We start from the raw sequence: 16,765 nt of genomic DNA, 5'->3' as shown, positions 1-16,765 counted from the left end.
CTCTATGGGTTATGTGATAAATTACAGCGATGAACTAATCGTGGTTTCTGTTTTACAGGTGTTTGAACTGAGTCAGGTGTGAAATGGAGCCTGCTGAACGTCGAACAGTGATCCAGTTTTTGTATTTGAAAGGATGCACACCACAGAAGACTTTTGATGAAATGAAAGAAACTTATGGTGATAATGCCCCATCATATGACCTTGTAAAACGCTGACATCGTTAATCCAAGCATGGCTGGAAGTCTGTGGAAACAGCTCTCAGACCTGGTCGCCCCCTTCTGCCATTGATGAGGCATCTGTCCGTCAAGTTTAGACTGCCATTTTGGAAGATCGGCGCATCAGTATTCGCCAAATAACCCAAGATGTCAAGATTAGTACAGGGTCTGTGGAACCTATAATTCATGACCATTTGCATATGCATAAGGTGTCTGCCAGATAGATTCCCAGGTTGATCACACCATTCCAGAAGTGAGAACGCGTCGAGTGTTCGAGGATGAATTTGGAGATGTGCCAAAAAGATGAGTCAAAGTTTTTGCAAAAGACTGATTATACGGGATGAAACCTGGGTCTATCACTATGATCCAGAGACCAAAGTCCAGTCAAATGCAGTGGAAGCACTTAGACTCACCACCTCCAAAGAACAGATAAATAGAAAAATTGGCTTTTCATGTCAATGTCAGTAGTGCGGGAAAAATCTCAAAATTCTAAGTGTATATATATATATATATATATATATATATATATATATATATATATATATATATATATATATATGCGTATCCTAGAACGTTTTCATTCCATGCAATTATGTACAATATAGAAACTGTGTGAATAAAACTGAGCGTAATATGTTATATATATATAGTAATTTATAAAATATATATGGCGATTAAGCTACACTGAATATTCTGCGTTTCATCCACTATAGGATTCGTCAGGCTTATGCGCGAATTCTGTGGTTGCTTTTCTTGTTTTTATATATGTTGAAGATTTCTAGTTAGCCAATCAGATTTCTAGTATCCACCGCGCCCCTTCCTACCAGCCAATGGGCATGCATTTTATCGAACAATACCAATATATATATATACCAAACAATATGTTATAAACATATATATATATATATATATATATATATCATCTAATAAAAACACTATAAAAATATATACGCATATAAATATATATACAGAAAGAGGTTTGTGTTTACTATAAGCTTTTTACGCAAATATTACGCAAGTATAAATCATGTAGAATATCTGCATGAACAAAATCTCATGTAATAGTTAACAATAATCAAATAAGAAAACCGGAAAACTAATAGGGAATTAATTAAAATGAATGTTTAAAAGAATTTGCAAATTAGATCTTTTGCAGATGTGTGCAATTCCACGACCCATATGTAATAAAGTTGTATTTTCTTTTTAAATAAATAGAAAAAAAAAATTAATACGAATATCAATGCAAAAAAAAAACAAACAAATTTATAGGAGTATATATATATATATATATATATATATATATATATATATATATATATATATATATATATGTGTGTGTGTGTGTTTGTGTGTATGTGTGTGTGAGTGCGCGCGCGTGCGTGTGTATATATTTGATGATTTCTGTAAATAAAAGAAAACTAATGACTATTTTAATAATGATATCACTGGGGAAAAGTCTTTATTATACAACATTGTTTCATTGAAAATTCCATGACTTCTTGTTTTTCATATGTATTTTACATGTATCCCTCATCATCATGGGATGGTAAGAAAAACAATTGTGATGCGTTTGCTTTGGCACTCTATCCGGTTATCGACGTACAAATCGAATCCATATTCCTTCTGGAGCGATATATAGTCCAAACACACCCGTTCCAAGATTGAGTTTCTGTAGAAAAATCAAAATAATTATTGCAACATAAGTAAATTCATAAACTCATATTTATTTTTTATTAATAAATGACGTACAGACGGAACTGGTGAAATGCAATATCAATAATGCGAATTTCAGAATGTTTTAACATACATCTTATAATGCACAACACGACGCATAAATATTGTTTTTGCAGTCGCGTAGTCTTAGTCAGAATGTTCGTACCAATCAATGGTTTTTACAAGAACAGGTAAACTTGGCGACAATTTCAAGAAACAACCTAAAATCATTATAAGATGCACTATAAGTTAATTGGAATAAAAATAAGGAATCTCACTTTAGGCAACTGCCTAAGAAGTGCACAATAGGATTCTTGATTTTGCTTCGCATAGAAATATCTCTATTACAGTCCAAGTACCAACCGCCGGCGAACACAGAACCCAGGAACGCAAGATATGCCCCGTTGTAAAAAGTATTTGCTGAGGTTAGTAGTCCGTTTATTTTATGAAACTGTCATGTTTATTCGCCCTGTTTATTAGACCTGTTTAGTGTGTATGTTATACGTTACACCCACATACATTGACAATGAATCGACCTTGCACATACATTCAAAAGGCACACATTTATGTATACCCATCACTAAAACGACTCGGTTTGTGTAACATACATGCACTTAAATATAAGTGTATACTCATTCGTGTAGGCCTAATATTGATGTGCGTATGTAACATGAGTTTATTTGTAAAGGGTTGATAGGGCTACGCAACGCTTAATTATTAGGCTATTGTTTACTTAACATTGCGTTAGACCATCTTAAATGCGTGTTCTCAATTACGTCGTTTGTATCAAATTCAAGAGTTACACCCAGCAACCGTCTTTGTCATATCTCTGACGTCATATCCGACTTAATATTATTAACTTCGTTTCGCACGATCTTTAGTTTCTACAAGGAGGGTAACAAATTAAATTCCTTCATAACTCCTTTTCAGAAATATTTCACGTGTTTAACACAACTGAAAATTTATCTGATCTAAAGTATTTTATCTAATATTTATACTAGCGAACGTATTCATCACAATATTTAACATTTTGATAATTAGTCACATCTGAATGAAGGTCACAGATATCGTGTTATTGTTATATGTATCATAATTATGGCTGAGTATAAAAATATATTACTTACATTTTTGTTTTCGCTCGGAAAAAGTCGAAAGTTGCGCAGCATCGCCACTGCAGCTATCCTGAGTTGATAATTCGACAATCGCATCCCAATGCAAATCCGTGGCCCGCCGCCGAAAGGAATATATGTGAACGGTTTTTGTTTTGACTTGTTTTCCTCGTTGAATCTGGAACGATGAAAATAAATAAAGAACTCTATGATACAATATGTAATTTAACTACTAAATATTGACTCTTTTTTTTAAATGTAAGCAAAGGTTAGACTGTTTAAAAATTGAGAAAATATGAATAACTTTATAATAAAAATAAAATTTGACAACATTTTTTGACTGCTGCCGTAATTTGCACAACTTTTTAAAAATAGTTTAGACATAACTAGCTTTTCATAAACTCCAGGCACAATAAGTCCTTCATACATGGCCAGACACAACTAGCTTTTCATACGCGGCCAGACGCAACTAACTTTTAATACGCTGATAGAAATAACTAGCTTTTAATAAACGGCGAGGCACAATTAGCAGTTCATATATGGCCAGACCAACTAGCTTTTCATACACGGTTTGGCACAACTAACTTTTCATACACAACGAGACACAACTTGTTCTTTATACACGATGAGACATAATTAGCCATTAATACACAGCTCTGAAGTTCTCGTAGTTGGGTATCATATTCTTGTTAACTTTGAAACACTCAAAACATAGAATCAAAAGTCGACTCTCGAATTATTATAACCAACTCTCTAAAATATAACGATGCCCGCCCCAAAATCCCACTCTAGAATTGTATAAACAAAAAGTTAACTCAATCTTTTCTCTTTGTCGCTTGCTCCATGCTCGACAAGCTCCCAGCTAGTCGCTCAACTTTTCTTATTCGCCGAAATAGCTTGTGACTTAAGTAAAAGTTGACAGCACTCATTTTCATTGACGCCGTAATTTGCACAATTTTTTAAACTAAATGTGTTCTCTCAGCTGCCAAGCCCTCAATTAACTGTCCTCCTCAATTCGTCCAACTTAACGTAGCTATTCCCCTCATATGCAAAGCAATACGTTTATATCTTTAAACCACAGAAATATGTACTATGTTCTTTTAAACTTTTAGTCTATTAGTTTTGGAATTACAATGCTATTGGACGTTTAACAGACCAGAGAAATAAAATAGTAGTTTTATTTATTAAATTTGAAAGGCTGAAAATTATATATTTTTTGTTTCTAATCGATCAGATCCTTACAATCTTAATTAGGAAATTATAAACATTTGCTGGAGTAGTGTAAAAGCTGAAATGATCTCAGTGAGAATACGAATACACCCGTGAAAATGTAATGTTTGAATAAATCGTTACAAATCATCGTTTTATTGTGTGATTGTAATGTTTAAAGAAAACATTACAAATCATCGTTATATTGTGTGATTGTAATGTTTGAATAAATCGTTACAAATCATCGTTTCATTGTGTGATTGTAATATTTGAACAAAGCGTTACAAATCATCGTTTTATTTTGTGATTGTAATGCATGAACAAAACGTTATAAACTATCGTTTTATTGAGTGATTGACAAGTTTGAAAAAACGTTATAAATCATCGTTTTGTCGTGTGATTGTAATGTGGGAATCAAACGTAACTTATCATGTGTGAATAAAACGTTACAAATCACCGTTATATTGTGTGATTTTAATGTATGAATAAAATATTACAAATCATCGTTTTTTTGTGTTAATCTAATGTGTGTATAAAACGTTACAAATCCTCGTTTTATGTTATGATTGTAATGTTTGAACAAAATGTTACAAACCATCGTTTTATTGAGTGATAGACAAGTTTTAAGAAAACGTTAAAAATAATCGTTTTATTGCGTGGTTATAATGTGTTAATTAAACGTTATGAATCATCGTTTTTTTCGTGTGATTGTAATGTGAGAATAAAAGGTAACTAATCATCGCTTTATTGCGTAAACCTTATGTGTGCATACAACATTAGAAATCATCGTTTTATTGTGTGATTGTAATGTTTGAATACATGGTACAAATAAGCGCTGTATTGCGTGATTTTACTGTGTGCATAAAACGCTACAAATACTCGTTTTATTGTGTGATTGCAATGCGTGAATAAAACGTTACAAATCATCGCTATATTGTGTGATTGTAATGTGTTAATAAAACCTTAGAAATCATGGTTTTATTGTGTGATTAGAATGTTTGAATAAGACGTTACAAATCACCATCTTTTTATTCTCACATTACAATCACACGGAAAAACGATAATTTATAACGTTTTATTTACACATTGCAACCACGCAATAAAACGATTATTTGTAACGTTTTCTTCAAACATGTAAATCACTCAATAAAACGATGGTGTATAACGTTTTTTTCACACATTACAATCATAAAATAAAACACTGATTTGTAATGTTTGAAGAAAACGTTACAAATCATCGTTTTATTACGTGATTGTAATTTGTGAATAAAATGTTACGAATCATCGTTTTATTTTAAGATTATAATGTGTGAACAAAACGTTATAAACCATCGTTTTATTTAGTGATCTACAAGCTATAAGAAAACGTTTCAAATCATCGTTTTATTGCGTGATTGTAATGTATATAGAAAACGATATAAATCATCATTTTTTCGTGTGATTGTAATGTGAGAATCAAACTTATCAAATCATCGTTTTATTGCGGAAATGTTATATGTGCATACAACATTAGAAATCATCGTTTTATTGTGTGATTGTAATGTTTCAATAAAACGTTAAAAATCATCGTTTTATTGCGTGATTGTAATGTGTGAATAAAACGTTACAAATCACAGTTTACTGAGTAATTGTTATTGTGAATGAAACGTTACAAATCCCAGTTTCATTGAGTAATTGCTATTGTGAATGAAACGTACAAATCATCGTTTTATTGTGTAATTGCAATGTCTGAATAACGCGTTAAATGATCGCTTTATTGTGCGATTGTATAAATATATTTATATAATAATTGAACAAAAAATTACAAACATCGTTTTATTGTGTGATTGCAAAGTGTGAATAAAACATTACAAATAATCGTGTTATTGTGTGATTGTAATGTGTCAATAAAACGTTACAAAAACGTTTTATTGTGTGAGTGTAATGTTTGAATAAAACGTTACTAATAATCGTTTTATTAAGTGATTGTAATGTGTGAATAAAACGTTACAAATAATCGTGTTGTGTGATTGTAATGTCTTAATAAAACGTACAAAATAATCGATTTATTGTGTGATTGTAATGTGTGAATAAAACGTAACAAATCATTGTTTTTTTGTGTGATTGTAATGTTTGAATAAAACGTTACAAATCATCGTTTTATTTTATGATTGTAATATGTGAACAAAACGTTAAAAACCATCGTTTTATTTACTAATTTACAAGTTTGGAGAAAACGTTACAAATCATCGTTTTATTGCGTGATTGTAATGTGTATAGAAAGCGATATAAATCATCATTTTTCGTGTGATTGTAATGTGAGAATTAAACTTATCTAATCATCGTTCCAAATAATGGTTTTATTGCATGATTTTAATATTTGAATAAAACGTTACAAATCATCGCTTTATTGTGTGATTGTAATGTGTGAATAAAACGTAACGAATAACGTTTAATTGTGTGATTGTAATATTTGAATAAAACATTACAAATAATTGTTTTATTGTTTGATTGTAATGTGTGAATAAAACGTTACAAATCTTCGTTTTATTGTGTGATTGTAATGTTTGAATAAAACGTAACAAATAATCGATTTATTGTGTGATTGTAATGTGTGAATAAAACGTTACAAATTATCGTTTTATTGCTTGATTAAAATGTTTGAATAAAATGTTCGAAATCATCGTTTTATTGTGTGATTGTAATGTTTTTATAAAACGTTACAAATCATCGTTTTATTGTGTGATTGTAATGTGTGAATAAAACATTCAAATCATAGTTGCAGTGTATAATTGTAATGTGTTAATAAAACGTTACAAATAATCGTTTTCTTGCCTGATTGTAATGTATTAATAAAAAAGCAATTCATCGTTTTATAGTGTGATTGTAAGGTGTGAACAAAACGATACAATTCATCGTTTTATTGTGTGATTTTAATATCTGAATAAAATGTTACACATCATCGTTATATTGTGTGATGGGAATGTTAAAATTAAACGTTACAAATCATCGTTTTATTATTTGGTTGTAATGTTTGAATAAAACGTTACAAATAATCGTTTTATTTTGTGACTAATGTGTTAATAAAACGTTAGAAATAATCGTTTTATTGTGTGATTGTAATGTTTCAATAAAAATACTAATAATCGTTTAATCGCGTGATTATAATGTATGAATAAAACGTGCTAAATCATCGTTTTATTGTGTGATTGTAATGATAGAATAAACGGTACACGTAATCGCTTCATTGCGTGGTTGTACTGTGTGCATAAAACTTTACAAATCATCGTTTTAATGCGTGATTGTAATGTTTGAATAAAATGTTACAAATATTCGTTTTATTGTGTAATTATAATGTGTGAATAAAACGTAACAAATCATCGTTTTATTGTATGATTATAATGTGTGAATGAAACGCTACTAATCATCGTTTTATTGCATGATTGTTATGTTTGAATAAAATGTTAGAAATTATTGTTCTGTGCGATTGTAATGTTTAAATAAAACGCTACAAATCATCGTTTTTTTTGTGATTGTAATTTTTAAATAAAATGTTACAAATCATTGTTTTCTGTGTGAATTAAACGCTAACAATCTTCCTATTATTGTGTGATTGTAATTTTTGCATAAAATAACCGTTTTATTTTGTGATTGTAATAAAATCATCGTTTTATTGTAGGATTGTAATGTTTGAACGAAACGTAAGAAATCATCGTTTAATTGTGTGATTGTAATGTTTAAATAAAAGGTTACAAATCATCGTTTTATCGTGTGATTTTAATGTGTGAATAAAACGTTACAAATCCTCGTTTTATGGCGTGTTTGGCAATTTTAAATACAACGTTACAAATAATCGTTTTATTGTGTGATTGTAATGTTTGAATAAGACGTTAACAATTATCGTTTCATTGTCTTCTTGTAATGTGTGAATCAAACGTGACAAATAATCTTTTTAGTATGTGATTGTAAGGTTGTAAAAATACTATTGTAACTTTTTATTCAAACGTTAAAATCATATACTAAAACGAAGATTTGTAACGCTTTATTCACACATTACATTGTATTATTGTGTGATTGTAATGTGTGAATTAAACGATAACAATCATCGTTTTATTGTGTGATTGTAATAACCATTAAACGCATAAAACGTTACAAATCATTGCATTATTGTATGATTGTGATGTGTGAATAAAACGTTACAAATCACTGTTTTTTGCGTTATGGTTATGTTGAATCATACGTTAACAATCATCGTTTCATTGTGTGATTTGATGGTTTGAATAAAACATTACAAATCATCGTTTTATTGTGTGATTTTAATGTGTGAATTAAACGTTACAAATAATCGTTTTATTATGTGATTGTAACGGTCGAATAAAACGTTACATATAATCGTTTTCTTCTGCGATTGTATGAATAAAACGTTAGAAATCATTGCTTTATAGTGTGATTGTAATGTTTCAATAAAACGTTACAAATCATTTTGTGATTGTAATGTGTGAATAAAACGTTACAAATCATCGTTTTATTGCGTGATTGTAATGTTTGAAAAAAGCGTTACAAATCATCGTTTTTTGTGCGATTGTAATGTGTGAATAAAACGTTAAAAATTATCGTTTTATTGCATGATTTTAATGTTTTAATAAAACGTTACAAATCATCGTTATATTGTGATAGTTACGTTAGCATAAACCGTTAACAATTAATCGTTTTATTGTGTGATTGCAATGTGTGAATAAAACAGTATTACTCATCGTTGTATTACGTGATTCTAATGTTTGACTAAAACGTTACAAATAATCGTTACGTTGTGTGATTTTACTGTTTGAATAAAACGTTACAAATAGTCGTCGTATTGTGTGATGGTAATGTGCGAATAAAACGTTACGAATCATCGTTTTATTGTGTGATTGTAAGGTGTGAACAAAACGATACAATTCATCGTTTTATTGTGTGATTTTAATATCTGAATAAAATGTTACACATCATCGTTCTATTGTGTGATGGGAATGTTAAAATTAAACGTTACAAATCATCGTTTTATTATTTGGTTGTAATGTTTGAATAAAACGTTACAAATCATCGTTTTATTTTGTGACTAATGTGTTAATAAAACGTTAGAAATAATCGTTTTATTGTGTGATTGTAATGTTTCAATAAAAATACTAATAATCGTTTAATCGCGTGATTATAATGTATGAATAAAACGTGCTAAATCATCGTTTTATTGTGTGATTGTAATGATAGAATAAACGGTACACGTAATCGCTTCATTGCGTGGTTGTACTGTGTGCATAAAACTTTACAAATCATCGTTTTAATGCGTGATTGTAATGTTTGAATAAAATGTTACAAATATTCGTTTTATTGTGTAATTATAATGTGTGAATAAAACGTAACAAATCATCGTTTTATTGTATGATTATAATGTGTGAATGAAACGCTACTAATCATCGTTTTATTGCATGATTGTTATGTTTGAATAAAATGTTAGAAATTATTGTTCTGTGCGATTGTAATGTTTAAATAAAACGCTACAAATCATCGTTTTTTTGTGATTGTAATTTTTAAATAAAATGTTACAAATCATTGTTTTCTGTGTGAATTAAACGCTAACAATCTTCCTATTATTGTGTGATTGTAATTTTTGCATAAAATAACCGTTTTATTTTGTGATTGTAATAAAATCATCGTTTTATTGTAGGATTGTAATGTTTGAACGAAACGTAAGAAATCATCGTTAAATTGTGTGATTGTAATGTTTAAATAAAAGGTTACAAATCATCGTTTTATCGTGTGATTTTAATGTGTGAATAAAACGTTACAAATCCTCGTTTTATGGCGTGTTTGGCAATTTTAAATACAACGTTACAAATAATCGTTTTATTGTGTGATTGTAATGTTTGAATAAGACGTTAACAATTATCGTTTCATTGTCTTCTTGTAATGTGTGAATCAAACGTGACAAATAATCTTTTTAGTATGTGATTGTAAGGTTGTAAAAATACTATTGTAACTTTTTATTCAAACGTTAAAATCATATACTAAAACGAAGATTTGTAACGCTTTATTTACACATTACATTGTATTATTGTGATTGTAATGTGTGAATTAAACGATAACAATCATCGTTTTATTGTGTGATTGTAATAACCATTAAACGCATAAAACGTTACAAATCATTGCATTATTGTATGATTGTAATGTGTGAATAAAACGTTACAAATCACTGTTTTTTGCGTTATGGTTATGTTGAATCATACGTTAACAATCATCGTTTCATTGTGTGATTTGATGGTTTGAATAAAACATTACAAATCATCGTTTTATTGTGTGATTTTAATGTGTGAATTAAACGTTACAAATAATCGTTTTATTATGTGATTGTAACGGTCGAATAAAACGTTACATATAATCGTTTTCTTCTGCGATTGTATGAATAAAACGTTAGAAATCATTGCTTTATAGTGTGATTGTAATGTTTCAATAAAACGTTACAAATCATTTTGTGATTGTAATGTGTGAATAAAACGTTACAAATCATCGTTTTATTGCGTGATTGTAATGTTTGAAAAAAGCGTTACAAATCATCGTTTTTTGTGCGATTGTAATGTGTGAATAAAACGTTAAAAATTATCGTTTTATTGGATGATTTTAATGTTTTAATAAAACGTTACAAATCATCGTTATATTGTGATAGTTACGTTAGCATAAACCGTTAACAATTAATCGTTTTATTGTGTGATTGCAATGTGCGAATAAAACAGTATTACTCATCGTTGTATTACGTGATTCTAATGTTTGACTAAAACGTTACAAATCATCGTTACGTTGTGTGATTGTACTGTTTGAATAAAACGTTACAAATAGTCGTCGTATTGTGTGATGGTAATGTGCGAATAAAACGTTACGAATCATCGTTTTATTGTGTGATTGTAAGGTGTGAACAAAACGATACAATTCATCGTTTTATTGTGTGATTTTAATATCTGAATAAAATGTTACACATCATCGTTCTATTGTGTGATGGGAATGTTAAAATTAAACGTTACAAATCATCGTTTTATTATTTGGTTGTAATGTTTGAATAAAACGTTACAAATCATCGTTTTATTTTGTGACTAATGTGTTAATAAAACGTTAGAAATAATCGTTTTATTGTGTGATTGTAATGTTTCAATAAAAATACTAATAATCGTTTAATCGCGTGATTATAATGTATGAATAAAACGTGCTAAATCATCGTTTTATTGTGTGATTGTAATGATAGAATAAACGGTACACGTAATCGCTTCATTGCGTGGTTGTACTGTGTGCATAAAACTTTACAAATCATCGTTTTAATGCGTGATTGTAATGTTTGAATAAAATGTTACAAATATTCGTTTTATTGTGTAATTATAATGTGTGAATAAAACGTAACAAATCATCGTTTTATTGTATGATTGTAATGTGTGAATGAAACGCTACTAATCATCGTTTTATTGCATGATTGTTATGTTTGAATAAAATGTTAGAAATGATTGTTCTGTGCGATTGTAATGTTTAAATAAAACGCTACAAATCATCGTTTTTTTGTGATTGTAATTTTTAAATAAAATGTTACAAATCATTGTTTTCTGTGTGAATTAAACGCTAACAATCTTCCTATTATTGTGTGATTGTAATTTTTGCATAAAATAACCGTTTTATTTTGTGATTGTAATAAAATCATCGTTTTATTGTAGGATTGTAATGTTTGAACGAAACGTAAGAAATCATCGTTAAATTGTGTGATTGTAATGTTTAAATAAAAGGTTACAAATCATCGTTTTATCGTGTGATTTTAATGTGTGAATAAAACGTTACAAATCCTCGTTTTATGGCGTGTTTGGCAATTTTAAATACAACGTTACAAATAATCGTTTTATTGTGTGATTGTAATGTTTGAATAAGACGTTAACAATTATCGTTTCATTGTCTTCTTGTAATGTGTGAATCAAACGTTACAAATAATTTTTAGTATGTGATTGTAATGTTTGAAAAATACTATTGTAACTTTTTATTCAAACGTTAAAATCATATACTAAAACGAAGATTTGTAACGCTTTATTTACACATTACATTGTATTATTGTGATTGTAATGTGTGAATTAAACGATAACAATCATGGTTTTATTTTGTGATTGTAATGGTTGCATAAAACGTTACAAATCATTGCATTATTGTATGATTGTAATGTGCGAATAAAACATTACAAATCACTGTTTTTTTGCGTTATGGTTATGTTGAATCATACGTTAACAATCATCGTTTCATTGTGTGATTTGATGGTTTGAATAAAACATTACAAATCATCGTTTTATTGTGTGATTTTAATGTGTGAATTAAACGTTACAAATCATCGTTTTATTATGTGATTGTAACGGTCGAATAAAACGTTACATATAATCGTTTTCTTCTGCGATTGTATGAATAAAACGTTAGAAATCATTGCTTTATAGTGTGATTGTAATGTTTCAATAAAACGTTTCAAATCATTTTGTGATTGTAATGTGTGAATAAAACGTTACAAATAATCGTTTTATTGTGTGATTGTAATGTTTGAAAAAAGCGTTACAAATCATCGTTTTTTGTGCGATTGTAATGTGTGAATAAAACGTTAAAAATCATCGTTTTATTGGATGATTTTAATGTTTTAATAAAACGTTACAAATCATCGTTATATTGTGATAGTTACCTTAGCATAAACCGTTAACAATTAATCGTTTTATTGTGTGATTGCAATGTGTGAATAAAACAGTATTACTCATCGTTGTATTGCGTGATTCTAATGTTTGACTAAAACGTTACAAATAATCGTTGCGTTGTGTGATTGTACTGTTTGAATAAAACGTTACGAATAGTTGTCGTATTGTGTGATGGTAATGTGCGAATAAAACGTTACGAATCATCGTTTTATTGTGTGATTGTAATGTGTGAATGAAACGTGACAAGTAATCGTATTATAGAGTTTTTTTTTTTTACAAAGGCATCACCACATTATCAAGGACCAGAGGCCACTCAAGGATAAGGGTTAAAGAGTGTACAGTAGAAATTGGTCAATATAGTAATCATTAGTAATGAAAATTTGGTAAATTTAATAACTTATATGGAACGGCTCATCAAGAACTTATTTACTTTAGACTTGAACACAACCATATTGTAGTCAGCCGGAAAGCAGGAAAACGGAAGACAATTCCACAGGCGTGCAGTTCTAAGAAAGAAGCTTTGTTCATGGAATCTACGTTTAGGTTTAGGCACAGATAAAGAGTGGGGGAAATTATTGATAGTGTTTACAGCTAGACGAGTGTTTCTTGTGAAAGTTTTGCGAGGGGGGGACCATAGATTGAAGCTCAGTTGAACACTTTCCATGAAAATAACGATACATCAGAGACAAACTCGCAACATCTCTTCTGTGAGATAGAGGTTGCAAGGAGGAGAAAAGGACATCTCCTACGAGGCTACGAAGTCTATTTTGAACTCTATCAAGGCAGGACAAGTCCTTTCTAGCAGCTCCTGCCCAGATGTGGCAGCAGTATTCCATCCTTGGACGTACCTGGCTCTTATATAGATAGAGAATAGCATCAGCAGTGAGATATCTACTGGATCGATAGAAAGATCCCACCATTTTTCCAGCGGCCTTGGCAACAGATTTGATATACGTGTTCCATTTAAGATCAGGAGTAATGGTCAAGCCCAGAAGCTTGTCAAAACTTGAGGCCTCCTGAAGACGAGAGCCATTCATTTCAATTGATGACAAATGTGGATTAGAATGTTGATGATGTAAAGAGAGAAGCTTGGTTTTAGATGCATTAAAAGTAACCAGCCACTCCTTTCCCCATTGTACTACGTGCTCAAGATCAGAGGAGAGAGAATTGGAGAGAACTTGGTCGTTTACTGTCTTAGATGTGGTACCATAAATGGTAGTGTCGTCAGCATAAATGTCTACAAATGATGTAAGGATATGATTTGGAAGATCATTAATGTAGATCAGGAAAAGAGTTGGGCCCAGGATGGATCCCTGAGGGACACCGGCATTAATACTGTGAGCTTCTGATTTTTGCCCCTCAACTACAACTCTTATGAACCTATCAGAAAGAAATGATTTAATAATTGAGAAGACTTTTCCAGCTATACCATAGCTAGCGATCTTATGAAGTAAACCTTTATGCCATACCCTATCAAAGGCTTTAGATATGTCAAGAGCAATTGCCCTAGAAAGATTGCCACCGTCGAGAGATTTGCTAATCCTATGCGATATAACTGTAAGGACATCTGCTGTAGATCTAGCAAAACGGAAACCATATTGAGTGTCACTAAGAAGGTTATTTTTGTTGAGATGTTTGATTACTTCTGTATTTAACACATATTCTAGCAACTTACTCATGACGCACAGGAGACTTATTGGCCTGTACTGAGAGGGGGATGAGCGATCACCTGAATTCTTAAATACAGGGCATACTGATGAGATTTTCCAGGGAGATGGGAAACTATTCTCCTTAAGACAACGTTTAAATAGTTTTGTAAGTATGGGCGCTAGTTCAGGTTGAAGTTTTTTGAGTACTATAATTGGAATACCATCAGGGCCAGTTGCTTTACTCGAATCAAGGTTTTTGATTAGCTTCGCAACATCACGTACAGGTATACGTATATCACATAGCGTGTTTTCTGATACAGGAGGAAATATTGGGGGTTGGCGGTCTTGGTCGCAAAGGGTAGAATTAGCTGCAAAGTTCTTGACAAAGAGTTTGGCTTTGTCTGATGCTGACGAGATTACCTCAGGTCCATTGATAATAGTTGGGATGGAGCACACGCTTCTGTTCAGGATTCTGTTTGCTATTTGCCAAAACTGGTGAGAACCAAGCCGCTGCTCAGCTACTTTGGACTTAACATATTGAGCATACAACTCTCTTGCGTTCCTTATTACTTTCTTACAATGGTTGCTGGCAGTCCTGAAAACGGCTTTAGTTTCCATACATCTATTACGTTGGAAACAGTGGAAAAAGTGATTTCTGTGCGCAATGGCAGCAGCACATTCTGGAGAGAACCATGGCTGGCTGTTAGGTTTTTGCTGAAACTTTTTAGAGGGTATGAAATGGTCAATACCTACAATTAACCATTCAGTTAGGTCTAATACTATAGAGGACACATCCTTTTTAAACATGGAATGCAGAGGTAGATCAGATATAAATGTACGGAAGCTATCCCAGTCAGCCTTAGTGTATCGATATACTGTACGATGAAGAGGTACGTCTGGGGACTTATTACATTTCATTTTTATCTTAATTGATACAACAGAGTGGTCGGAAGATCCAAGAGGCGACAGAACAGAAACTGAACATAGTTCAGGGCAAGTTGTGAGAAAAAGGTCTAGTAGGCTCGCATACTGGCCGTCATTATCGGGCACACGGGTGGGTTCCTGAACAATCTGAGTGAGGTCATAGGCAATGGAGAAATCATGACAGAACCTCCCCTCATCATCGGTCTTGTTTGAGTGGGTCAACCATTCGACGTTGTGAACATTGAAGTCTCCACATACGTGAATGTTAGCTGAAGGATAAGTAGAAAGGACTTGGTCAATTTTCTCAGATATGCTTTGAAAGAAAGTAACTCCGCTATTGTGGGGGCGATAGAGAGTAAATATAAATGCAGTAGTGTGAGCTAAAGCAACCCGGAAGCACATATAGGGTAAGTTAGGATCTTCCCTGGAGATGTCCCTCCCACATGGAAAGCTATCTTTAATATAGGCACATATTCCATGCCCATGGCGATCTTGGGGGTCAGATTTAGAAGTTAAGTTAGAGTATCCTGTAATTGCAAACTCATCTAGGGAAATAGCCTGTCCAATGCCAGTTTCACTTAAAAATAGTTTTATTGCGTGATTGTGATGTTAAAATAAAACGTTACAAATCATCGTTTTATTGCGTGATTGTAATGTTTAAAAAACCGTTACAAATCTGCCTCCTATTGTGATTATAATGCTTAAATTAAACGTTACGAATAATCGTTTAATTGTGGGATTTTAATGTCCGAATAAAACGTTAGAAATCTACATTTTATCGTGTGATTGTAACGTTTAAATAATCATCGTTACAAATCATCGTGTTATTGTGTGATTATTATGTGTGAAAAAACGTTACCACCAATGTTTTTTTTGCGTGATGGTAATATTTGAATAAAACGTTACAAATCATCGTTTTATATTGTGACTGTAATATTTGACCAAAACGTTACAAATCATTGTTTTTTGTGTGATTTTAATGTGTAAATCAAACATTACAAATCATCTTTTATTGTGTGATTTTAATGTCTGAAGCAACGTTACAAATCATCGTTTCTTTATCTGATTGTAATCGTTTCCTTTTGTGAATAAAACGTTAGTAATCATTGTTTTATTGCGTGATTTTAATGTGTGAATAAAAGGGTACAAATCATTGTTTTATTGTAACATTGTAACGTCTGATGAAAACGTTATATATCATCGTTTAATTGCGTGATTGTGTAAATAAAACGTTACAA

The 16,765-nt window shown here is 31.1% G+C and overlaps 1 protein-coding gene across 6 annotated transcripts in view; it reads right to left on the bottom strand.

Moving 5' to 3' along the window:
• Window positions 1–1,643: 1,643 nt before the first annotated feature.
• The window catches only part of LOC145299803 (cytochrome P450 3A24-like), a 139,581-nt gene continuing 124,459 nt past the window's right edge, over window positions 1,644–16,765 (bottom strand). For all 6 annotated transcript variants that reach the window (XM_080144435.1, XM_080144437.1, XM_080144438.1 and 3 more), the window contains 2 exons: window positions 3,053–3,215; window positions 1,644–1,884 (listed from right to left, as the gene is read on the bottom strand). In XM_080144435.1, coding sequence (XP_080000561.1) covers window positions 1,807–1,884; window positions 3,053–3,215 — 241 coding nt within the window. In that variant the 3' untranslated portion in view covers window positions 1,644–1,806. The remainder of the gene's footprint in view (window positions 1,885–3,052; window positions 3,216–16,765) is intronic.

Source organism: Euprymna scolopes, chromosome 2, assembly GCF_053919585.1.
Source record: "Euprymna scolopes isolate OS-2025 chromosome 2, ASM5391958v1, whole genome shotgun sequence".
Lineage (NCBI taxonomy): Eukaryota > Metazoa > Mollusca > Cephalopoda > Sepiida > Sepiolidae > Euprymna > Euprymna scolopes.
The sequence above is the reverse complement of the archived record's forward strand: the minus strand, read 5'-3'. Positions and strand labels throughout refer to the sequence as shown.